Source organism: Piliocolobus tephrosceles, chromosome Y (assembly GCF_002776525.5).
Source record: "Piliocolobus tephrosceles isolate RC106 chromosome Y, ASM277652v3, whole genome shotgun sequence".
In the NCBI taxonomy this organism is placed as follows: domain Eukaryota; kingdom Metazoa; phylum Chordata; class Mammalia; order Primates; family Cercopithecidae; genus Piliocolobus; species Piliocolobus tephrosceles.
The window spans coordinates 25,714,869-25,739,380 of record NC_045456.1 but is presented as its reverse complement, the minus strand read 5'-3'; the positions used below and the strand labels follow the sequence as shown (position 1 = coordinate 25,739,380).

The window sequence follows — 24,512 nt, the reverse complement described above, 5'->3', positions numbered from 1 at the left end:
CTTGAAATGTAGGAAAGGAAGGAGGCCTGAACAATCCCTGAGGGGTAGTAGAATAGCAGATGGAACACTGAAAAGTGATTTCCTTGTGGATAGATTTCCAGGATGGAAAGGAAATGAGAGGTTCTAAGAGTTGGGCTAGTGGCTTGTAACCTACATGGAAGAGGTTATGAAATGACGACAGAATAGAATGGGCCTGTGAGGCTGGAAGGAGATATTTTCTTTGGTCTAAGAACCATTTGCTTTGTGTGGGAAGAGACTGATAGGTGGAAGTTTCACTGGGGTAGTAGGTGGGAGTGACCAACGAGAAGGAGAAAAACTAGCCATGAAGGCACAGAAAATGGAATGCTAGCTTCTTGTCTAGACACTTTATCAGCATAAGCATTGCCTAGAGCAATGGGATCTGATGCCTTTTGATGATCCTTGCAGTGAATGACTTCAGCTTCCTTTGGAAGTAAAGCAGCCTTGAGCAGAGTTTTTATTAAAGAGGCATTAATGATGGAGGATCCTTGCATAGTGAGGAAATCTCTTTCAGCCTATGTAACAGCATGATGGTGCAGAACATGGAAGGCATATTTAGAATCAATGCAAACATTGATGTGTAGTCCTTTTGCAAGACTGATGGCCTGAGTTAAGGCGATAAGTTCGGCTTGCTGAGAGGTAATGGAGGGTGGCAGAAGGGCAGCCTCAATGATAGGTGTGGAAAATACTATAGCATAGTCTGCCTTTGCTGGTGAGTGGGGATTAGGCCTGGTGGAACTGCCATCAATGAACTATTGATGGTGAGGAACACGAAAAAATATGGAGTGAATGTCAGGTGGATCATAGAGATATAGTCATGGGGGTCAGGTGTGGTATCAGGAATAATGTGGGAGGCTGGATTGAAGTCCGGGCCAGGAACAATGGTAATTATACAAGACTTAACCAGTGAAGGAGAGCTGGTGAGCAGAAAGCATATGTGTCAGGTGGGAAGAAAATAGATTTTGGAAGTTATAAGAACTGTAGAGACCGAGTTTAGTACTGTTTGTGATTTTTAGGGCCTCTAAAAGTATTAAGGCAGCAGCAGCTGCTGCACAAAGACATGAGGGCTAAGCTAAAACAGTAAAGTCAAGCTGTTTGGACAGAAAGGCTACAGGACACGGTCTTGGCTCTTGTGTAAGATTTCTGACTTTACTAACCATGCCTAGGAAGGAAAGGAGTTGTTGTTTTGTAGAAGGTATTGGGGTTTGGAATATTCGCCAGACAAAATCAGCAGGCAGAACACGTTTTCATAGAATTATACCAAGATAGGTAACAGATGAGGAAGAAATTTGGACTTGACTGAAGTAATGGGGGCTGCGAAGCCTTGCAGCACTACAGCCCAGGTAATTTGCTGAGCCTGATGGGTGTCAGAGTCAGTCCAAGTGAAAATGAAAAGAGGCTGGGATGAAGTGTGCAAAGGAATAGTAAAGAAAGTATGTTGAGATCCAGAACAGAATAATGGGTTGTGGAGGGAGGTACAGAGGATAGGAGCGTATACGGGTTTGGCACCACAGGGTGGATTGGCAAAACAATTTGGTTGAAAAGGCACACATCCTGAACTAACCTGTAAGCCTTGTCTGGTTTTCAGACAGGTAAAATGGGGGAATTGTAAGGGGAATTTATAGGCTTTAAAAGGCCATGCTGTAGCAGGCTAGTGATAACAGGCTTTAATCATTTCAAAGTGTGCTGTGGGATGGGATATTGGCATTGAGAGGGGTAAGGGTGACTAGGTTTTAAGGGGATGGTAAGGGGTGCATGATTTGTCACTAAGGAGGGAGTAGAGGTATCCTATAGTTGTGGGTTAAGGTGGGAAGGATGTGAAGGAGGCTTTGAACTGGGGGAAAAGACAGCAGTGAGGTGTGGCTGCAGCCCAGGAATAGTCAGGGAAGCATATAATTTAGTTAAAATGTCTCAGCCTAATAAGGGAACTGGGCAGCTGGGGATAACTAAAAAGGAGTGCTTAAAAGAGTATTGTCTAAGTTGGCACCAGAGTTGGAAAGTTTTAAGAGGTTTAGAAGCCTGGCTATCAATACTTACAACAGTTATGGAGGCAAGGGAAACAGGCCCTTGAAAAGAAGGTAATGTGGAATGGGTAGCCTCTGTATTGATTAAGAAGGGGACGGACTTACCTTCCTCTGTGAGAGTTACCCGAAGTGTCTGTGATGGTCCTGTAGGCTTCCAAGATGATTGGGCAGTGTCAGTCTTCAGCCGCTAAGCTGAGAAGATCTGGGAAGGAGTCAGTCAGACTTCTGCCAGAGTTCCAGGGGCTCTGGGAGTGGCTGCAGGGGAAGTTGAACAGTTCGATTCTTCATCAGGTCCCGCAGAGATGGGACAAGGCTTAGGAGGCATCCAGGGCTGCAGGCATTCCTTGGCCTAGTGGCCAGATTTCCAACACTTGAAGCAAGTTCCTGGAACACCTTGCTGCTGGGGTTCAGGCATTTGGAAGTTCTTGTGCACTGGAGATGTGACTGGGGTTTGTCTTAGAAATATGTTGCTACTTGGCTGCCTTTACTCTATTATTACACACCTTGAAGACAAGGTTAATTAAGTCCTGTTATGGGGTTTGAGGGCCAGAATCTAATTTTTGGAGTTTTATTTAGTGTTGAGAGAGGATTGGGTAATAAAATGTATATTGAGAATAAGACGACCTTTTGACCTTTTCGGGCCAAGAGCTGTAAAGCGTTTCAGGGTTGCTGCCAAATGAGTCAGGAACTTGGCTTGGTTTTTCATATTTGATGAAAAAGAGCCTAAACTAAATGCTAACTAATTTGGGACAGGTCGGATAAAGAAAAAGGAGCATAAACCTTGACTATGTCTTTAGCTCTAGTCACCTTTTTAAGAAGAAATTGCTGGGCAGGTGGGGGAGGGCTCATCACAGAAGGAAACTGCAAGCCAGACCAGGTGTGAGGAGGGGAGGTGATAAAAGGATTATAGGGTGAGGGAGCAGAGGCTGAGAAAAATTGGGACCTTGCTCAGCCTGGCAAGGAGCAGCCTGGAAGGAAGACAGAGGTAAGATGGTTCTGTAGAAAAGGAAGACTGGAAAGACTCAGCAATGCTTGGGGTTGGGACTGAAGGGACAGGTGGGAGGGAAAGAAAGAAAGATTTGGGACAAGTTGCATTGAGAACAGAGACTAGAAAGAAACCCATGTGTTAAAGTATGCCTGGACATCAGGCACCTCAGACTAAGTTTGCCCATTTTACGACAAGAATTATTTAGATCTTGCAGCATGGAAAAATTGAAAGTGACATTTTCTGGCTATTTGGAATCTCTGTCGAGTTTGTACTAGCGTCAAGCAGCACTGTAGAAGAAAATAAGGCATTTAGGTTTTAGGTCAGGTGTGAGTTAAAGAGGTTTTAAGTTCCTGAGAACACAGGCTAAGGGAGAAGAGGGAGGAATGGAGGATGGAAGGTTGCCCACAGTGAAGGAGGCAAGCCTAGAGAAAAGAGAGGGTAGCAACACGGAGAGAAGGGGTCAGTGAGTTCTTGCCCTTCAGAAAAGCGGAGAAGGGGTAGAGACATGGAGAGAAGGGGTCAGGCGTTCTTGCACCCCAGAAAAGCAGAGAAACGGTAGAGACACAGAGAGAAGGGGTAGGAGGTTCTTGCACCCTAGAGAAGCAAAGAAGGGGTAGAGACACGGAGAGAACGGGTCGGGGGGTTCTTGCCCCCAGAAAAGAGGAGAAGGGGTAGAGACATGGAGAGAAGGGGTTGGGGGGTTCTTGCCCCCTAGAAAAGAAGAGAAAGGCTAGAGACACTAAGAGAAGGGGGTGGGGTGTTGGATGTATATGTGCAGGACAAAGGGGATAAGATGGCTTAGCTTTGGCTCACAAGCCTGATAGGTGCAGCATAGGAGAAGGGAGAGAAGCAAGACATATAACTAATAGATATAAGGCTTAATACTTCAGTGATGAAATAATCTGTACAACCAACCCCATGACACAGGCTAACTTATAAAATAAACCATCATACCCTGTACATGTACCTCTGAACTTAAAAAGGTGGCAGAACACAAGATAAACATACACAAATCAATCATATTTCTGTATATCACTAACAAACACTTAACAGGGGAAATATTTAAAACCTTTGATTCATACTAGCAGAAATAGAATAAAATAATCTGAAGTAAATTAATTTCAAATATATATATATAACATATACATACTAAATACTAATATATATAATATACTAAAAACTTTAAAACCTCGTTGCAGGAAACCAAAGACCTAAATAAATTGAAATACATGCTTTGTCCATGTATAGGAAACTAGATGGAAATATTTCCTAAATTTGTCATGGATTCAACATTTCTGTCTCAATCCCAGCTTGCCAGTCTGTAGAAACCCCAGCTTATTTCTCTGTAGAAATAGGCAAGCTAATAAAAACACAAGAAACAAATTTATAAAGGTCCCAGAATAGAGTATAAGAGTACATCTTTGTGATTTTGGGTTAGACAACAATCCCCTCAGAGACAACACTGAAAGTACAAGTGACAATACAAAAAAGTAAACTGGATAAACATCAAACTAAAAACCTTTCTGTTTAAAGTTTACTACTAGGAAAGAGAGAAGCCAGCTGACAGAATTAATTATTTTCAAATCAAACATCTGATAAGAGAATCAGATAAGAATAATTATAACCAAACACAAAAAGACAAACCAATGTGAAAAGAGCCAAAAATCTTGAATAGACATTTCTCTAAAGAAGGTATATAAAGCACATGAACAAGCCAACAAGCTTACAAAAAGATGGTCAACACTGTTGTGCCATTAGTAATTCAGGAAGTACAACTCAAAACTCAATGAGATCTCATACACATTGTGATGGTCAAATCACTAAGTCATGTAATTACAGTATTGGTGAGAACATGGAGAAATTAGAACGGTCTTCCACTTTTGATGGAAATTAAATGATACAGATGCTTCGGAGAAAAAAGTTTAAACCCAAAGTTCCCATGTAACCCAATTCTACTAGTAGGTGTATATACACGAGAAATGAAATTAAGCATGCACACAAAAACCAGTACACAAATGTTAATACCAACATTATTTATAACAGCTAAAAGTAGAAATTGAAATATCTGCTTACTGATGAATAAAATATAAATCTGTTTCATAATGAATTATTTTGAATTGTGAAAAAATAGATATAATCATTTGAAATAATACAGGATAAATTATAACTAATTTTATTAAATAGAAAAAAGTATATAGATAAAACTGGTAAAATGAGAGCAGAAAATTAAGTAATGTGACTTTCGAAACAGGAATATACATGTAACGTAGCATAATAAAGTAATGAAGCCGATAATCTACATGAAATGGATCAACTGTTAAAAAAAGGAAATGCTAAGAATTATACAATACGAAATAATGATCAAACTGTCAAACGTTAAAGCATTTCCGGCAGTGTCCTTCAAAATGAGATCCACCAGATAATTTTTAAAACTTACCTTTTGCGTATTTTTCAAAAATACACAGAGAACAAGATACTACAGTAGTTAATTGATTCTTAAAAAAATAGAATGGCAATGTAGGGTGATTTTTGCTCAACAGGGGTGTAAAATATTGTAAATAAAATTAGAGGCAAGGAAGTATAACATCTTGTTTTGAAATAAAACCTCGCAATAAATTGTAACTTCCCTAAAAACAGCATAGATAATTCCACATCAAAAAACAGACCATTAGCGGTGTGTTTCTTTTAATTTATGGCACGCGTGTTTAGTGATGTTGAAGGTTTACTGTCATCTGTCCAGGTCTTTGCGATCGTTTTAAAATTTAGGGAGCTCCTAGGTAATTTTTAAGGGATGTTTATCATGTGCGGTAAAGGTTTTATTTCAAAACATTTAGCACTTCTTTACCCCGTCCTAAAATCCAAGCTCGAGTTCGTTAAAAAAATCCAACGACAAATGTGCCCACTTCAAGTGCACTGTTAACGCCAAGTTTATAAGAACATAAATATATCGTACAGGGGTCCTGCCTCCTAAACGTCTTGCGATAGGAAAGTTCTCCAGCCGAGAACCCAGTGAGTCTTCAGAAAATGTTAGTAAATCCTTTCACATTAACAGAGATCGCCGGCGGTTTGTATCGGCAGATAAAAAAAGATGCGTTTCTACCGACATTTCCGCAAAGGAGGAATTTTCTCTGAGAAATCCTTCTTTGAACTTCACCAGATCCTTTTACAGTCCTTCCCTGTAATACGCAGGCGTAATTTGCGCAGTGGTCCCATTTTAAAAAAAGATCCGGCTATACTATTTTTATCTTGCTCTTTCGTTTCGTCAGAGTAATGTTTAGTATCAGTCCAGCTACTGATCCGTGGCTGTTTTCCACTGGTAAAATCGCTCCTGCGTCCTCAGCTTTTATCTAAGGAACAGAAGGTATCACAGGTTTGGAAATAGCGCCGGAAAAATCGATCCGCGGAGTGAGACGATTCGTAGCCCACACAGCAGGGCTCGGACGTCAAGATGGTGGTTGTAAAACTAGGGGCCGTGGAGATTGGTAAGCGGCTACGGGATTAAAGTAACTCTGAAATTCTAAAGAAAATGAAATTTCCCTAGGCCTTTTAGGAGGAGGAACCAGTTCGTCATTAAAGACAATGTGATTCTTATTTTACAGCTTAGCATTAAAGTCCGACATGGAACCTGGGTGTGACGAGTTCCTGCCGCCGCCGGAGTGCCCGGTTTTTGAGCCTAGCTGGACTGAATTCCAAGACCCGCTAGGCTACATTGCGAAAATAAGGCCTATAGCTGAAAAGGCTGGTATCTGCAAAATCCGCCCACCCGCGGTAAGTCTTTGAAACAAAACTAGGAGTAGGCAGACTTCGGTTTGAAGGTTGGGGCAGTTTACCCCTTGGCGAGGCTTTATTTACGTTTATGACCAGAAACCCTTAGCACCAAATTTCTCATTTAACTTTTCTGACCAGAACCAGTTGGCGTCAGAAAATTGGTGTCAGATCGCCACGTTCCACGGGGTTCTAAAGATCTGACTGCTGTAGGGACAGAAATGTACGATTCATGTATTTTTACGCTGTGCTGTTACTAAATATAGTTTACGCATACACAAGCTTTTATTATACTTAACCGCAAAAAAAATTAGCTTAATCAGAAGTGCTTGATCTGTGACAGGAGCAAAGTTAACTTGGACTGGTGTTTTAGTTCTTTGATATGACCTTGGATGTATGTAACAAATATAGCAAAGAATGGGAGTGATGTGGTATCCTTTGCCATCAATTAAATTTATGTTAGTAAACGTAGACCGTCTTGGTTTGCTATACTGCAAACTACTGAATGAACCTTGTAGAACTTTGACTGAATTAAGAACGTATACTGAAATGAGCCTGTGCTGTCGTCGTAAACAACTAACAAAATATTCAGAGAAGTCAAAAAGTTTTCTCAGAGCGTACAGCTTTTTTCTCATATATTGAGCCAGGTTGCAACGTTGTTTTTAGTTAGATGTTTGCACTTCTCAGCATTCGGAATGAAACTTTTTCATACTGCTGTTAGTGGGAGGAGATAATGGCTTAGGTTTGAAAAGACGAAACAATTTTTTATCTGCTTTACATTTATCTTCATTTTAGTAAGGACTCATAACCCAAATAGCATAGTTTTTGTTCAGATGTGCGTCATTCCTTGGAAGTCGTTTTCTAGGCTTGAGATTATAGAGGTTTTTTTTTTTTTTTTTTTTTTTTTTTGTCTGTTGCGGAGGACAGATACCAAGGAGAGTTGTGGATTTGCAGTTTTTCCTTTTTTTTTTTTTTTTGTCAGTTAATCTTGATGATGAAGAAGAAATCATTTGAGGCTCTTGTGTACAAAAAAAATGGTTACCAAAAGACTTTAAAAGAGTGGGAAAAAATGATTGTGGTTTTCACTATCTTCATCCTTAACTGTGCCATAGTTACAAGGTTCTTACACTTTCTTCTAGGACTGGCAGCCTCCCTTTGCAGTAGAAGTTGACAATTTCAGATTTACTCCTCGCATCCAAAGACTAAATGAACTGGAGGTAAGATTGGGAGGCATACTTTTGTTAAAGGAGTCTGATCGCTAATCTTACCATTGTAGTTTCATAACAATGTATAGTTTAGGTTTTGAAATCTAATGTGTTAAATTTGAATCCGAGCTCCATTGTTTTCCAGAATATTGATCTTGGAGAAGGTTTTCTATAAAGTACCTTCCACTATAAAGGTACTTTCTATAAAGGTACTTTTCTATAAAGTACCTTCCATTTAGGTCCACTAAAATGCTGGAACACAAAAAAGGCTTTAAATTTCTGAGGATGAATGATGCATTATTTTGTTGTACAATAGTTTCAGGTTAGAACTACCAAAATGGCAGTACCTTTCCCGTTTTGTCTTCTCATATTCACATACTTTATGACCGAATTTTTTTTTTTTTTGTGGCTGAATTTCACCGTCTCCCAGGCTGCAGTGCAGTGGCGTGATCTCAACTCACTGCAGCCTCTACCTTCTGGGCTCAGCCTCCCAAGTGCCTGAGATTACAGGTGCACACCAGCACACCCCGCTAATTTTTGTATTTTTAGTAGAGATAGAGTTTCACTGTTTTGGCCATTGTGGTCTTCAACTCCTGACATTAGGTGATCTGCCCACCTTGGCCTCCCAAAGTGCTGGGTTTACAAGCATGAGCCACTGCATCCAGTGTGACTAAACTTTTTTTAGTTCTTTAACAGAAGCAGAGTTCAGAGAAGAAATAGGATCTTTTAAATATTCAGCAACAGGCTGGTATTGCATATGTTCTGCTTTAATAAAATGTCAGAGGCAGAGCTTGCTTTTTAAAGCAGTCAACTCAGTCTTCACAGTTTAGTATTTAGTATAGAAAGTTTATGAATGATTTGTCATTTTCTTTTACTATTAGAATTTTGACTATGATCAGTAGCTAGAAGCTGCATGTGAGTTATGGTAAGAAAGCAATAATTCAGAAACTGGTTTCGTGTCCAAATTTTTGACATGAACTAGAAAAATATTTTACTTCTTTCTGTTATGTATTAGTACATTCTAAGTTTACATTAAGACTATTGGTGATACTGAGTCTAAATACTCTTGGAGCCTACATATTTTTGGTCAAGCCACCTTTAAGTCCAAGAATAATTCCTTAAATTTAGATAGGATTTTGATTCTAAGACAGCACATTCTTAGCTCCTTGTAGATTAAAGAATCAGCGAACTTTTTGTGGACACCATTGGTGAGATAAGACAGGAAAGCTGGGGCTCCGGCACATTAGTAGAGAAGTGTGGATAGCATAGAATAATACTTGTTCGTTTACTTCATACTCAGCGAAGTTTGATTAAGGAGTATGCCAATCTTATAAGACCTTCTCTTTCCCAGGCCCAGACTAGAGTGAAATTGAACTATTTGGATCAGATTGCAAAATTCTGGGAAATTCAAGGCTCCTCATTAAAGATTCCTAATGTGGAGCGGAGGATCTTGGACCTTTACAGCCTTAGTAAGGTAACAGTAGTCTACTTTCTAAAGGAGAAACAAATAAAAAGCCTTGCATCAAAGATCTTCTGTGGTAGAAACACTAGGCAGGAAAGGAAAGAACACAGAGTCTGGCAGCATTTCTTGACATAATCTTTGAGTCTTAGAATGATTGGTGTTGGGGGAAGGGCATAGCCCACCATAGTCAAGTTTCATTGCTGTGTTTAGCCCTTTCCATCCTGTTCACAGTTCATCCATGTTGTTTCTTACACTTTCAGATTGTGATGGAGGAAGGTGGGTATGAAGCCATTTGCAAGGATCGTCGGTGGGCTCGAGTTGCCCAGCGTCTCCACTATCCACCAGGCAGAAACATTGGTTCCCTGCTACGATCACATTATGAACGCATTATTTACCCCTATGAAATATTTCAGTCTGGAGCCAACCATGTGGTGAGGGCCCTTAAACTGGTTCGTGGCCTGATGTCATTTTGTTTTGTTTTATTATTTTCTCTTTGGATTGGACTTTTCTCCTGAGTAGTCAGGGTCTATAGATTATCAATCTCTAGAGTGAAGATGTTCCAGGAATTGGCCCTGGAACATATTTTTCAGCCTCTTTATGTGGCATAGTTTTATTCCTGCTATACATAAGTAAGAACTAGAGTGACCTTTCTATCTTATGGGTTCCCAAGATCTTTTTATGGAGATCTTAAACTAGAAGTTAGAGAAAACCATTTCCTACCTTTAAGTATCTTACATAAAAAAGATCATCTTTTTTTTTTTTTTTTGAAACGGAGTCTCACTGTTGCCCAGGCAGAATCTCGGCTCACTGCAAGCTCCTCCTGGGTTCACGCCATTCTCCTTCCTCGACCTCCCCAGTAGCTGGAACTACAGGTGCCTGCCACCACGCCTGGCTCATTTTTTTGTATTTTTAGTAAAGACAGGGTTTCACTGTGTTAGCCAGGATGGTCTTGATCTCCTGACCTCATGACCTGCCTGCCTTGGCCTCCAAAAGTGCTGAGATTACAGGCATGAGCCACCATGCCTGGCCGAAAAAGATCATCTTAATGAAGTTCCTAAGCTTTCATGAGGCTGAGTAGCTTAAAGACAGTTTAGGTTAAAAGCTTGGTACGACTTGGATTTAACTCAGGGTACTGATTTAGCAGGGTAATTTTACGTAATAAGTTTTTAATTTTTTTTTTTTTTTGAGGCAGCGTCTTACTCGCCAGGCGGTAGTGCGATCTCAGCTCATTGCAACCTCCATCTCCTGGGTTCAAGTGATTCTCCTGCCTCAGCCTCCCAAGTAGCTGGGATTACAGACGGGTGACCATGCCCAGCTAATTTTTGTGTTTTTCGTAGAGATGGTGTTTGTCCATGTTAGCCAAAATGGTCTCGATCCTTTGACTTCGTGATCCGCCTGCCTCAGCCTCCCAAAATGTTGGGATTACAGGCGTGTGCCACCATGACTGGCCGGTTTTTAGGTTTTATTATCCATAAAACTTTAAAATAAAATATTTTATAAAAACTGTGTATTTATGTTTATAAACATGTTTTACTTAGTGTACATAATTCTGTTAAAGATTCAGTATTTTTGTTTTGTGTTTTGAGACAGTGTCTTGCTCTGTCACCCAGGCCCTACTAACTTTTGTGTTTTACTGAGATAGGGATTCACCATTTGACCAGAATGGTCTTGGTCTCTTGACCCCATGATCCACTTGCCTCAACTTCCCAGAGTTCTGGGATTACAGGTTTGAGCTACCACACCCAGCCAGATTGAGTATTTTTGTTACTCATTTTTCATCCAGGAGATTGAAGCACAAAGAGAAGTTCAGTATGTTTGCTGAAAGCACACAAAGAATAAGCCTTAAAACCCAAATTGATATCAAGACAGTCCAAAAACCACGTTCTTTCGTGTTCTGTGCTGCTCATTCCTAAGCAAAGGCATGGGAATTTTCAGGGTATGTGTTCTATCCAAAGAACCAGAGTGGACCTGTGTAATTTAGAAAGAACTACATCTTTATTTGCTGGAATTGTAATTGAAGGAATGACAAATTACAGTCAATTTCTGATTCTACATTTTTTTCTCTCTAGCAGTGTAACACACACCCGTTTGAAAATGAGGTAAAAGATAAGGAATACAAGCCCCACAGCATCCCCCTTAGACAGTCTGTGCAACCTTCAAAGTTCAGCAGCTATAGTCGACGGGCAAAAAGACTACAGACTGATGTGAGTGACTGTTATTCCTCTTATTCTTTCTGTAGCTGAGAAGGTTCATCTAGACCTTGATACTGGGGAAAATTCATTACTAAAAGCATTGTTTTATATATGCCTGGTTCAAGATAAACTTAATTGAAATGAATTATGGGTTATTTTGTTCAGAGGTACGGTTTATAATATATTGTCTTTGTAGTTTTGATTTTATACACTTTGAAAGAAAATGTATTGCTATTGTTTTAAGCGATGGGATCTTGCCACGTTGCCAGGCTGGTCTTGAACCTCCAGGTTTAAATGATTCTGCCTCCACAGCCTTTGGAGTAACTGGGGTTACAGAAGTTAGCCACTATATCCTGGCTAACACGGTGAAACCCCGTCTCTACTAAAAAAATACAAAAAAACTAGCCGGGCGAGGTGGCGGGCGCCTGTAGTCCCAGCTACTCGGGAGGCTGAGGCAGGAGAATGGCATAAACCCGGGAGGCAGAGCTTGCAGTGAGCTGAGATCCGGCCACTGCACTCCAGTCCGGGCGACAGAGCGAGACTCCGCCTCAAAAAAAAAAAAAGAAGTTAGCCACTATGCCTGCTTATAAGGTATTATTAATTTCTATGAACCTTAGAATGATTTTTGCAAAGCACACCGTACAAGTTAGTTATTGTTAACTGTTTGTTTTATTCTGTGGTCTTCAATGTGGTCAGTAGCTATGACCACAGAGACTCAGGAAAGCAAAGTTTATTATCATCACAGGCCTTAGCAAGGTAGTCACTATATGCTACACAGTGGTAGAGGGGAAAACCCATCTTGGACATGCAGAAGGAGCAGGAACAAGGAAAGAACCTAGGCCATAGCCTAAATGGGGTTTACCAAGGGAAAGGCAAGACAGAGCAGGATAAGCAGTTTAGGATTGGCTAGTTTAAATACTCTTGGCAGGCTCTAGGCTACAGCAATATTCCCTAGTTGCCTGACTCTAGAATTAAGGCGGAGGAACTTTGCCTTCTGAATTGTATGGGCTGAATTGATGAGGATTAGCTTTGGATTTGTCAGTGAATATATTAAAGACACATTAAGGCATACTCCTGGGTGAGCCATTTGGTATTTGCAGAAGTAGCTAACCCTGGGAGGGCAGTCTCTCCTAGCCAGAAATATTTAAGATATTAAAATATCATAATATTCAGAAAATGAAAAATATAAACTATATTTTTAATAACTTCTATGTAAATCTTGTTTTCATTGCTCCATATACAACATTTTCATAAGATTTGGATATTTTTATTTCTGAAATACCTTAAAATAAATTAAGACAATGTTGTGTACCCTTAGGTGCTTTCTGGATAATTCTTAACAATATTTAAATTTTGAGATATTATAATATTAGATATTAGACCGAAGTGAGAAGTTTTATCTAGTTAAGATTATTGAAATGCAGATGGATTCTGTATTAGTACTTTAGTTCTTTGTAGTAAGAACTATGTCTGGAAAAAACTGAATAAGAAAAATGAACATGTAATAACTAGGACACTGGCAAAATTTGTCTCAAGTTGTAAGTACGAGCAAAGGGTCTAAAAATTTTTCAGATAAAATGGATCCTTAGGCACATTTTTGGCAGGGGGAGTTCATTGTCCACTTTGCAGGAAAGGTTTTAAAAGTTGTTGGGCCAGGCACAGCGGCTCATGCCTATAATCACAGAATTTTGGGAGGCTGGGGTGGGTGGATTACCTGAGATCTGCAGTTCGAGACCAACCTGGCCAATGTGGTGAAACCCCATCTCTACTAAAAATAGGAAAATTAGGTGGGTGTGGTGGCAGATAATTGTAATCCTAGCTTCTCAGGAGACTGAGACATGAGAATCACTTGAGCCTGGAAGACAGAGGTTAGAGTGAGCCAAAATCATGCCACTGCACTCCAGCCTGGGTGACTGAGCAAGACTCTCTCAAAAACAAAAGCAAAACAAACAAAAAATTGAAAACTGTATGGTTTACAAAAATTGATAGTATTTCCAAAATATGAAGAAAAAAGTTACAAATTCTGCATAAAGCAAGGAAGGAGACATGAGGACTAACACATCTTTTCCATTTAAGGCACGCTTGTAATTTAAGAACAGGTAGTAGACTGTCCGAAATGTACAGTAGTGTGGTATTACTTTATTCTAAAACAAGCAAATATTAATTCTTTTAAAAAGTATTTGATGGTTAGAAATAATTTATGTAGTATTAATGTAAAATATATAATGTATATTGGCTCTTTTAAAAACTATTTGATGGTTAGAAATTATGTAACTTTAATGTAAAATATATAATGTACATAATACAATGTTTTGTGTGTAAAATTATATATTGCATCTAAAAGTTTTAGAAGCACAAAACTGATAGAATCTTTATTTTTTATCAGAGCTTATTTTCAAGTTCCCTTTTCTAGCAGCCATGATGAATAATAAATCAAAAGTGTTTCACCTCTCTTACAAATTGAAAATATACGAAGTACCCACATACCCCTTTCACATAACTGGTTAGGAAAAGGTCAAAATGTGTCAAGGATATGAGGAACAAGGCATTGTGTGCACTGTTTGTAGTAGTGAAGGGTTGTATTAAAATTAAAATTTGAAGTTACTAAAATTTTAAATGTTTATGTCCTTCTGCTTAATTTCTGTTAATAATCTTTTGAGAAGAATAATGCAGCAAGTACATGGGTACTAATGATTTGTGTTTGAGTCTTAATTTATAGACATGATTCAATAATGATGAGATGGAGAGATCAGTACTAAAAGTTTAATGTTGCTGACTGTTTCTTTCCAAATGAGATGTATGGCATACCACACAGCCACTGTAGTCAGTCAGGAGGTAAAAGGTAATTTGAAAGGCACAGATCACAGCCTTTATTTGTATTTCTGTGAGACAGGCAAAGCAGGGCAGTGTAAATGTCAGAATTGGCTAGTTTACTGGAATAATTTCAGTGCTCTATGGGGCACAGTGGATGCCAGTAGGTTTCTGGTACATGGCTCTGAGTTGGTTTACAGCAGGGGCAATACTGGCTGTATATGATACTTAAAGCAAATAGTTACAGGTTTGGACTTGGGGTAGTTTGGTGTGTATGGTAAAGTTACGGTTTAGTTTAGCCAGCTCTGAAAGAGCTGATCTCCCTAGCCAACAATGTCCCCTAGAAATGTCAAAACAATGTAAAGTATACAAAATAAAAGTTAGATTAATACAGTTAGTTACTTAGCTCTTCAGGATGTCAAAAAGTTGGAAATGGCCTCAATGTATAATTAAATGATTTCTGGAACAGTATTTTAATAAGCTATGTATACTCATAGACATAATACAATATACGTTTCTGCTTGCAGAAATTGCTGTGGGAATAAAAGAAAAGCATAAAATATGTTACTGTGTCTCTCTGTGTGTGTATGTGTGTGTGTTTATATAAATAGAAAACTAATCTCTATATAAAAGAAAATTCGTAAGAATAAAGCTTTAAAATAAATGGAAAATATAACTGAGCACAATTTCAAGGTATAACATTATTTTAAACATTCATAAAACATATTTTACAGTGTCATTTAAAAAAATGCTGAAAATGGTATATAATATATATGGCATATGATTTGTATTTTGGTACTTACTGGGTTTCCATTTTTCCCAGGTTTGTGATTATATTGTGGTCTGAAAGCCGTTATGGTTCTAATGATACCAGCCTAAATGGAATAGAATTTTTCCTGTCTTACTGTTTGCATCTTCAGCTCAGTTGGAGAGGGGGGCTTATTTATGATTACAAAAGTCTTTACTATAAGATACAAACTTCTGACATTTAAGCTTCACTAGCCTTGCAAGCCCAGAAGTAGTCATTTTTTTCCTAACATGAAAAAAAGTTGAGAAACTTCATTACTTTCCAGATTTATCCATTTGCTCCTACCTGACCATACCATACTCACAGTAAAAATGTGATTAATAACCATTCAAAATTGGGTGAAAGCTGTTAGTTGATTTTAGTCCATGTGACTTGTCTAGACCTTGCCTATAAAGTATTTATGCCTGTATAGGTAAAGCTGACTTCATTGTTTGAATCTTCTTTGAACAGCTAGAGCCTACAGAGGAGGACATTGAGAAGAATCCAGAGCTAAAGAAGTTACAGATCTATGGGCCAGGTCCCAAAATGATGGGCTTGGGCCTTATGGCTAAGGATAAGGATAAGACTGTGCGTAAGAAAGGTGAGGAACTTTAATAGGCTGGGGAAGTGAGAGGGATAAAATAGCAAAGTTTCATGTGAGAAGTAGTTTGGTAATCTTGATGCAGGAGAGGATTGTTTTCAGAGTTTTTTTTACTTCTTTAGTCACATGCACCCCGGCTGTGAAGGTGAAGGACCAGCGAAGTGGAGATGGGAATGTGTCATCAGCATTGCTTAAGCAGCACTATAGCCTAGAGCCCTGCACTAAGATGACCATGCAGCTACGAAAGAATCACAGCAGTGCCCAGTTTGTAAGGACTCATGATTTTGTAATACTCTACTTTGAACTGTCAAGATTAGATTGAACCTAAAATTATTTCATCATACTTTTCTTTTTTCTTTCCTTCTTTCTGCTTGTTTATGAGCCCTTTTATCTGAAGAAACAAGTGGCTAGAAAAGGGAGGAAACTTACTCAGGATACTAAAGTCAAAAGCAAATTTTTTGTGTCTTTTTAGATAAAACTTTTCACAAAACTATTGTTTTTCAACTCTATCAGCATTTTCTGAACTTCTACAGCTTAATATAGGAGATAACGTGATCGGATATAAATTATGTCAAAGAGCTGTTTGTTTTTGGCAAATTCCTCCAGACTCTCAAAGCATCACCTTTCATACGGTAGTGACGGTTTTCTATTATCTTGTTTTACTTTTGTCCCTTGTATGTTTACATCTTCTTTTACTCTTTCTACATCTCACTTGGAAGATTTTTATAATGTCTTACATATTTAGGTCTGCACTACAAGAAAAAAAAAAAAATTCCTACCTTCCTCCTTACTCTTTAACTAATTTCACCCTGTTTTGATATTTTTTGTTTGCTTTTCCTTTATGTAAATGCTGGTTTCAGAAATTTTGTTCTCAGACTTCTGCTTGGAGCTGCAAATTCTTGTGTTTCTTAGTCTTTTCCACCTAATGCTTGGGAGATCATCTTTACCACCCCTGTCCTGTTCCTACTTGTCTCATTAGTTTTCATTTTATGGACACAAGGTAGACCTATCATCAAGATTGAAGTCTGGGAGTCATTGATCACTACTTTCTTATCCGTACAGCTAGTTGTTCACTTAGTTCTATTGCTTTTGTTTTTATTTTGGTATATCATGCATACACAAAAATATCTGGATTAGTTTTATTTGTTTGTGTACTTTTAATTAATCACCCCTTTTATATATTGACTTCTTCGTTTAGTGGTTCAAAAAATCGTTTATATGGTTCTGTTAATACTCTTGTGTTTTATTAAGTGTAATTTTGTTAGGCATAGCTTTTTTTCCATCTGTTTTACCATTCAACTTTTAGTAGTTACCAATTTTTGGCTATTTCAAATAATTCTATGAATATTAAAGTATATGTTTCTAGGTAGCATATGTAGACATTTCTGTTAACTAGATATACAGGATTGAATTGCTGTGATTGAGACTATGTGTATTTTCAGTATTGGATTATTGTCAGACTATTTTTAAAAATAGTTGACTAGTTTATCAGCTAGTATTGGATACCAGTTCTGGTTACCTGTCCTCACTAACACTTAGAATTGACAGTTTTGTTTCCATTTCAGCCATTCTGGAAGATGTGTAGTATTTCATTGTAATTTTAATTTGCATTTCCTTGGTTTACAATTTTTTATATTGAGCATCTTTCATAAGTTTCAAAGTTTTTTATTTTATGAAATCTTTTCCTGATAATTCTGTTGAATTTTCCTTTTTTTCTTTTTCTTTTCTTTTCTTTTTTTTTTTTTTTTTTGAGATGAAATCTCACCATCACCTAGGCTGAAGTGCACTGGCACGCTCTCAGCTCACTGCAACCTCCGCCTCCAGGTTCAAGCAATTCTCCTGCCTCAGCCTCCCAAGTAACTGGGACTATAGGTGCACACTGGCACACACTGCTAATTTTTTTTTTTTATTTATTTTAGTAGAGATGAGGTTTGAGCTTGTTGCCCAGGGTGGTCGTGAACTCCTGAGCTCAGGCAATCCTCCTGCCTTGGCCTCCCAAAGTGCTGGGATTACAAACCTGAGCTACCCCACCTGGCCTCTTATATTTATAAGTATTCTGATTTGTAATATGCATGTGTGTAGATGCATGCATATACATGTGTATATATGCATGTATATATACACATACATAATTTGTGTGTATGTTTATGTGTGTGTATGTAATTTAAAAATACATACTTTCACACAGTTTCTTCTGCTCTTGAGTTATCTTTATTTTCTCTTTATTGATCAGTTTACTTCTAGATTCTTGTAGAAAAGCCCATCCTACTTGTTGAAGGTAATTTTTTCAAAATATGACTATCCTGCTAAAAACTTTATCACTGCATTTTCATTTTGAACTGGTAATTATTACTAGATTTTTTTTCAATTGTATCTAAGAATCAAGTTATTTAGCCTTTGCTTCATGTTTCTCTTCTGTGACATGCTACGTGAATAACTATTTAATTCATCACCTAATCTAAGATACTGTTTAGAATGAAAGTAGACATCTCCCAAACTTTTCACAAGAGGAATAAGTGTAACTGGATACTCGGTCAGTTGGCCTTTTTTGTTCCACTTGCCCTCTGTGCCAGAACTGTATGTAATTCTCTGAATGATCAATGCTGCTTTATACCTTTATGATTTTTGATTATGCCATTGAACCTCTATAAAAAGTCTACTTTGCACCCATGGTTTCTTTGTTAACTTACTGTATTACACTATAATTGTTTCCTGTCATAGTTTGCACTAGGTAGTAAACTCATAAATACAACATTGTATAGTTACTGATTAATGATAGGTGTTCATGAATGTTCTGGAAACCTGGGATAAGATATCATGGAACAAGCAACTAATTTTTTTACTTTGCTATTATTTTTGTAGATTGACTCGTATATTTGCCAGATATGCTCCCGTGGGGATGAAGGTGATAAGCTGCTTTTCTGCGATGGCTGTGATGACAATTACCACATCTTCTGCTTGTTGCCACCCCTTCCTGAAATCCCCAGAGGCATCTGGAGGTGCCCAAAATGTATCTTGGCGGTAAGATCTGTCTGTCACAGATGCTTTATTTTTGGTTCTTGGTGATTTTCTGTAATCTAACCTTCTGGATTTTAGGGAGGTAGTTTCTGCCCTTTTAGAAGTTAATACTTTTGTTAGGTTTTGATTAAGCTATCAGTGAGCTACTATGCAAGAATGATTGGACACACTAACTGTAGAATAATAGAGACTTGAGTGAACCAGAGGCAAGGAGACATAATCCAAATGGCATGAAATGTATTAGGAAAGATTAGGAAATAATGTTTCATACCTACTGATGAAACAAACCTATCTGGAAAGAGGAAAATGAAGAATTATCACGCGAGATACTGAATATAACATGAAAAATTTGTCTCTCCTTAGCTTTCCTGTTTTTTTGGATCTTCATTCCCTTTGACTTGCTGAAATATATTTTATTTCAGGAGTGTAAACAGCCTCCTGAAGCTTTTGGATTTGAACAGGCTACCCAGGAGTACACTTTGCAGAGTTTTGGTGAAATGGCTGATTCCTTCAAGTCTGACTATTTCAACATGCCTGTACATGTATGTGATCTGAGGGCTAGACTGTAGCGATTCTCTTGTGGTGGTCTTAGTTCTCTGGTTCTTGGAGACATGGGTCCAACATATAGGGGGCTATAATACACTTGTTTTCACAGATGGTGCCTACAGAACTTGTAGAGAAGGAATTCTGGAGGCTGGTGAGCAGCATTGATGAAGATGTGACAGTTGAATATGGAGCTGATATTCATTCCAAAGAATTTGGCAGTGGCTTTCCTGTCAGCAATAGCAAACGAAATTTATCTCCTGAGGAGAAGGTAATACTGTTGTTAGTTCATGTTAACATTAACTAGGGAAATACATTTTGGCATGTAAAATTACTTTCAGAGGTTCTCCCACACAGTGTTGTCTTCACATATTTGGGATAATGATGAGGTTTGATGATACTGAATGATCTGTCAGTGAACCAGAATATGGACAGTCATCATGTTTTTTCCCTTAAAACTCTGATGGGGATAAATAAAAGGAACAGTGGAAATCTTGATACTATCAATGAAGAGCTATAGTGTTCCTTTGCCTTTCCTTAAGTCTAAATATTGGAAGCTTACCACCTTTATACGAAAAACAAACACTATGACCAGCTTATCTTGAAATATTTGGAAGGGCAGAAAGAGGTGCCTTTATTAAGTGTTATCAGTTTGTGTTCATGTCGAACACATGGAGCAATGCAGAAACCACTGATATCATTCTTTATTACATGGTAGTTTCTTGTATTAATCAAAGAAACCCATATAGCCATCCTAAATTCTGGCTCATCACATTTGCATTTCTCCCTTAGTGGAGACCAAAACAAAATAATGCCTGAAGTAACATAATTTGGGGAGATGTAACCGTCTAAAAGCTAAAATATAACCATCCTTATGCATTATTTGAACATTTGAGAAATTAATCCTATTATAACTGCTGTTTTACCATGTTGGCCAGGACCAAAAGAATTAGTATTTGGCATTGTATATAGATTAGTCTAACAACAAGGTTGATCTAGACAGAAACAAAAAGTGGTTTGAGGGTAAACTTAGCTAATAACTGTGACTAACATTTTTAGGAAGCCTTACTTTGATTTTTATGTATGTATACTGTATTTATGGAGATGTCTGTATCCATATAACTGCTATTACATAGTCGGTCGTATGCTGCATAACAGTTTCAGTTTAAAAAAGGAGCAATACTGTACTTTCACTATATCTTTTCTATGTCTAAAGGCATAGATACTTAAACCATTGTGTTACGTGACCTACAATATTCAGTACAATAATGATGCACTAATTTGTAACCTAGGAGCAATAGTTACATACTATGTAGCATAGGTATGTAGTGGATTGTTTCTTCTTGGTTTGTGTGCATATACTCTATGATGTTCACATAAGGACAAAATTGCCTAAGGACATATTTTTCAGAATATGTCCTTTTGTTAAGAGATGTGTAAGCTGAGCATCATAGTACTTAAAAGTCTTTCTTACAGATACTTTGTTTATAGTTCTTAAAATAGAGGTACGTTAAAATTACTGAGAATTGAAACTATAAATCAAGTAATTAGAAGGGAATCACCTATAGTATCCATTGTTGACATTGGTCTTTTTCTAATTCCCTTTTTGAAACAACCCAAAAAAACTGCGGTATTTTGAAGCCACAGACAAGTCCTGTTGTCAGTATAAAGCATTGGTATTGAGTAATATCCATGAACTAACTTTTGAACAGAAGAACTGAAGTTTTGTGATGTAATATCTCTCTACAGACTTTTCCGCTAGTCATACCTCCTTCTTTCTCTCCACTAACACCCAAATGTTCCACTGTCATGGGTTTGTCATAATAAAAAAAAAGAGTGTAGTGTTTGATTACATATGTATGTATTTTTACAAAGGGTATTAATTTTCAAGCTTTGTTAATGTGTGCACTCTGATTTTTTTCTGTCAGTATTGTGTTATGAAAATTCATGTATGTTGTTGCTCATAGCTTTAAATTACCTGTTTTTTCACTATTATGTAACATTGCATGCTGGGATTGCATCTCATTTACCTTTCTTTCTGTTGGATTGCTTCTGGTGTTTAGCTATTACTAATAGTGTATGAGCATTATTTTACAGATGGTCTGAAGCAACAATTTCTAGGTTTTATGTTTAGAAGTGGAATTGAAAGATACTCTGAATTGTTTTACAAAAGGATTCTGACAGGTTACACTGAAACTAATGAGGGAACTAGTCGTCCATATATATAACAAAGCACTACATACTGTTACCTAATTTTGTGGATATGATATGTTTTCACGTAGCATTACTTTGTATACCTTGGTCTCTCTATCCTGCTGGTTGGTCCCATTCCTGCTAGTTTCCTTTGGCTCCTAGATTTAGTTTATCTTTCTGTATATATAGACTTTAAATGTTTAACTTGTAAATAATGCACAATTTTTTTAATCCAGTGAGTTTTTATTTTTTAATTTTCATTTATTATAACTGATGATTGCATCCATTTTTTGCTGTCTTGTTTTGAACTTAGTTTCTGCTGCCTTTTCTGTTTTCCTTTTTTTTTTGCCTCATTCCATTTTAGCCACTTCTAAGTTTAGCAACTTTTATATGCTAGTTTTAATATTTTGTTTTAAAGATAAGCTAACATTTAATTTTGTTTACTTTTCTCAAGTAATATTAGAGTATATAACTGTTACTCTTCTGTTCAGTTCTCTTCTGACCCATGAAATTTTTGTGCATGTTTTTAAAGATTTTTCAGCAACAAAATGGATATTATTTTTGTTTTCATACTGACTACAGATTTATCCACACTTCATTTTTTCTTTTGATTGTTTGCCATTCTTGGAACCATTTTTCTTTGTTTCTAAAGTAAATTTTTTAGAAATTTCTTAAATAGGCCAGGTGCAGTGGCTCATGCCTGTAATCTCAGCACTTTGGGAAGTCAAGGCAGGTGGATCATGAGGTCAGGAGATTGAGCACATCCTGGCTAACACGGTGAAACCCCGTCTCTATTAAAAATACACAAAATTAGCCAGGCATCGTGGCAGGTGCCTGTAGTCCCAGCTACTCGGGAGGCTGAGGTGGAAGAATGGCATGAACCTGGGAAGCGGAGCTTACGGTGAGCTGAAATCGCACCGCTGCATTCCAGCCTGGGTGACACAGGGAGTCTCTGCCAAGGGGAAAAAAAAAAAAAATTTTAAACAGAGGCATTTGTAAGTTTTTCTTTGACTTGTTAAATATGTGTTTTACCTTTATTCTTATAAAGGTATTTCTCTGTATATATAAATCTGTTTTGGCTTTTCAGAAGTCAATTCTGAATCTTACATTAGTTTGTAGTAGTGTGTTCTGTTTTTTTTCTTTTTGACTGCTATAATATCTCTTTGTTTTAGTGTATTGCAGATTTTCTTGATGTATGAAATGTGACCTTTTTACTTAATATTTCTGGGAATACATAGGAATTCTCAAACTTGAGAATTCAGCTTTTACCAGTTCCAAAAAATTCTTGGTCATCAACTTTTACAGTCTGTAATTTCTTTATCCTGTTAACTAGAACCTTATTAGTCTCTTCTATATGTTTTTCCACCTATCTTTCAATTTTTTTTATTCTTTTGCTGCTATTGTTTTTTAAGTAACTTACTTAAAACAACTTAAAAATGCACCGGTTTTTAAAATACCTAATCTATTAAACCACTTAGTTTATAATTTTTAATGTTACATTTTTATCTTTAGAATTTCTGATTATTTTTCAGACTTTCCTAATGTTGAAAACCTTTTTCTTCACATTTCTTTTATCCTCTTATTAAATTAAACTGATTTTACCTTCAATACCTCGTTATTATAGCATATTCTGAGAACTAATTACAGCTGGTTTTCTCAGCAAATTTTTACTCATTTTACAACTCCCCTTCCATATTTTATGGCTTTGATTTAATTAATGTTTTTGTTGTTGTTTTTGTTTTTTGATGAGCTTGTGTTTCTTTGAACCATATATATGGGAATTTTTTCACAAACCTAGATTTTAATGTCAAGCTGCAGAATAGACTGTTTCTGTTAAATGTCAAGGATTCTCCTAAGACTATATAAAAAATTTTTAGCTTTGCATTTTCAAGTGAAAATGAATACTTATGTTTTCAAGTAAATATGAATTCTTGTGTGGATGGCTGACAAGTAAGAACTCTTAGGAGTATCTTTCCTTTTCTTCTTGTGGGAAAGGTACCAAGATAGGGAAGGTATTTAATACCTATTTCTTCAGGATGTTTTTCACCTCCTTCAATTTTACAGCTCAATGGATAATAGAACTGTCACAGTTTTATGTTAAAAACCCTAATATGACCTTCTTTGGAAGCTCCAAATTTTCTTTTATGGTTGACCCAGATGTCATCAGTTTCAGAACTGTTATTTGTACATGTTATTTCTTAGTTTTATCCTCTGAGGATTTTCCTTATTTTCTAAGCAGCTGAACCAAAACATTTAAAAAATAGGTTTTCTTATCTAGCATGTTGAGGTACTTTGTGTTTCCTCAACATCTAACCACAATGTAGTTGAAAAGTGAAGCTGTATGTATTAAACTTGTAATTCAGAAGTTTTTGAAACTGTATTGTTTTATAATACTGCAGATAAGTATAATCATATAATTTTCTTAGCTTATATATTTAGCTTTTTTTTTGGATTTTTTTCAAATATATTCCTGGGTCATGTTAATTATTTCAAATAATAAACATATTGAACTTATGATACTATTATTAAGAGAAATATAATGTGGCCTTTTATTTGAGCAGAAATTCTCCTATTATTCTGTAGTTTATTTATGTTTTAATTATATTTTTAAGTTCTGGGTACATGTGCAGAACATGCAGGTTTGTTACATAGGTATACATATGCCATGGTGGTTTCCTGCACCTGTAAATCCATGATCTACCTACCTTAAGTATTTTCCCTGTTGCTGTCCTTCCCCTAGCCCCACAGCTCTGACAGACCTGAGTGTGTGATGTTCCCTGCCCTGTGTCCATGTATTCTCATTGTTTAACTCCCACTTAGGAGTGAGAACATGTGGTGTTTGGCCTTCTGTTCTTGTGTTAGTTTGCGGAGAATGCTGTTCCCGGCTTCCTCCATGTCCCTGCAA

The 24,512-nt window shown here is 37.3% G+C and overlaps 1 protein-coding gene across 1 annotated transcript in view; it reads left to right on the top strand.

Moving 5' to 3' along the window:
* The first annotated feature begins 6,257 nt into the window (after positions 1–6,257).
* Positions 6,258–24,512, top strand: part of KDM5D (lysine demethylase 5D) — a 37,557-nt gene continuing 19,302 nt past the window's right edge. Inside the window, exons 1-11 of the mRNA XM_023201908.2 lie at positions 6,258–6,512; positions 6,630–6,798; positions 7,935–8,012; positions 9,352–9,474; positions 9,723–9,893; positions 11,532–11,666; positions 15,724–15,853; positions 15,976–16,121; positions 18,716–18,874; positions 19,294–19,413; positions 19,527–19,685. Coding sequence (XP_023057676.1) covers positions 6,649–6,798; positions 7,935–8,012; positions 9,352–9,474; positions 9,723–9,893; positions 11,532–11,666; positions 15,724–15,853; positions 15,976–16,121; positions 18,716–18,874; positions 19,294–19,413; positions 19,527–19,685 — 1,371 coding nt within the window. The 5' untranslated portion in view covers positions 6,258–6,512; positions 6,630–6,648. The remainder of the gene's footprint in view (positions 6,513–6,629; positions 6,799–7,934; positions 8,013–9,351; positions 9,475–9,722; positions 9,894–11,531; positions 11,667–15,723; positions 15,854–15,975; positions 16,122–18,715; positions 18,875–19,293; positions 19,414–19,526; positions 19,686–24,512) is intronic.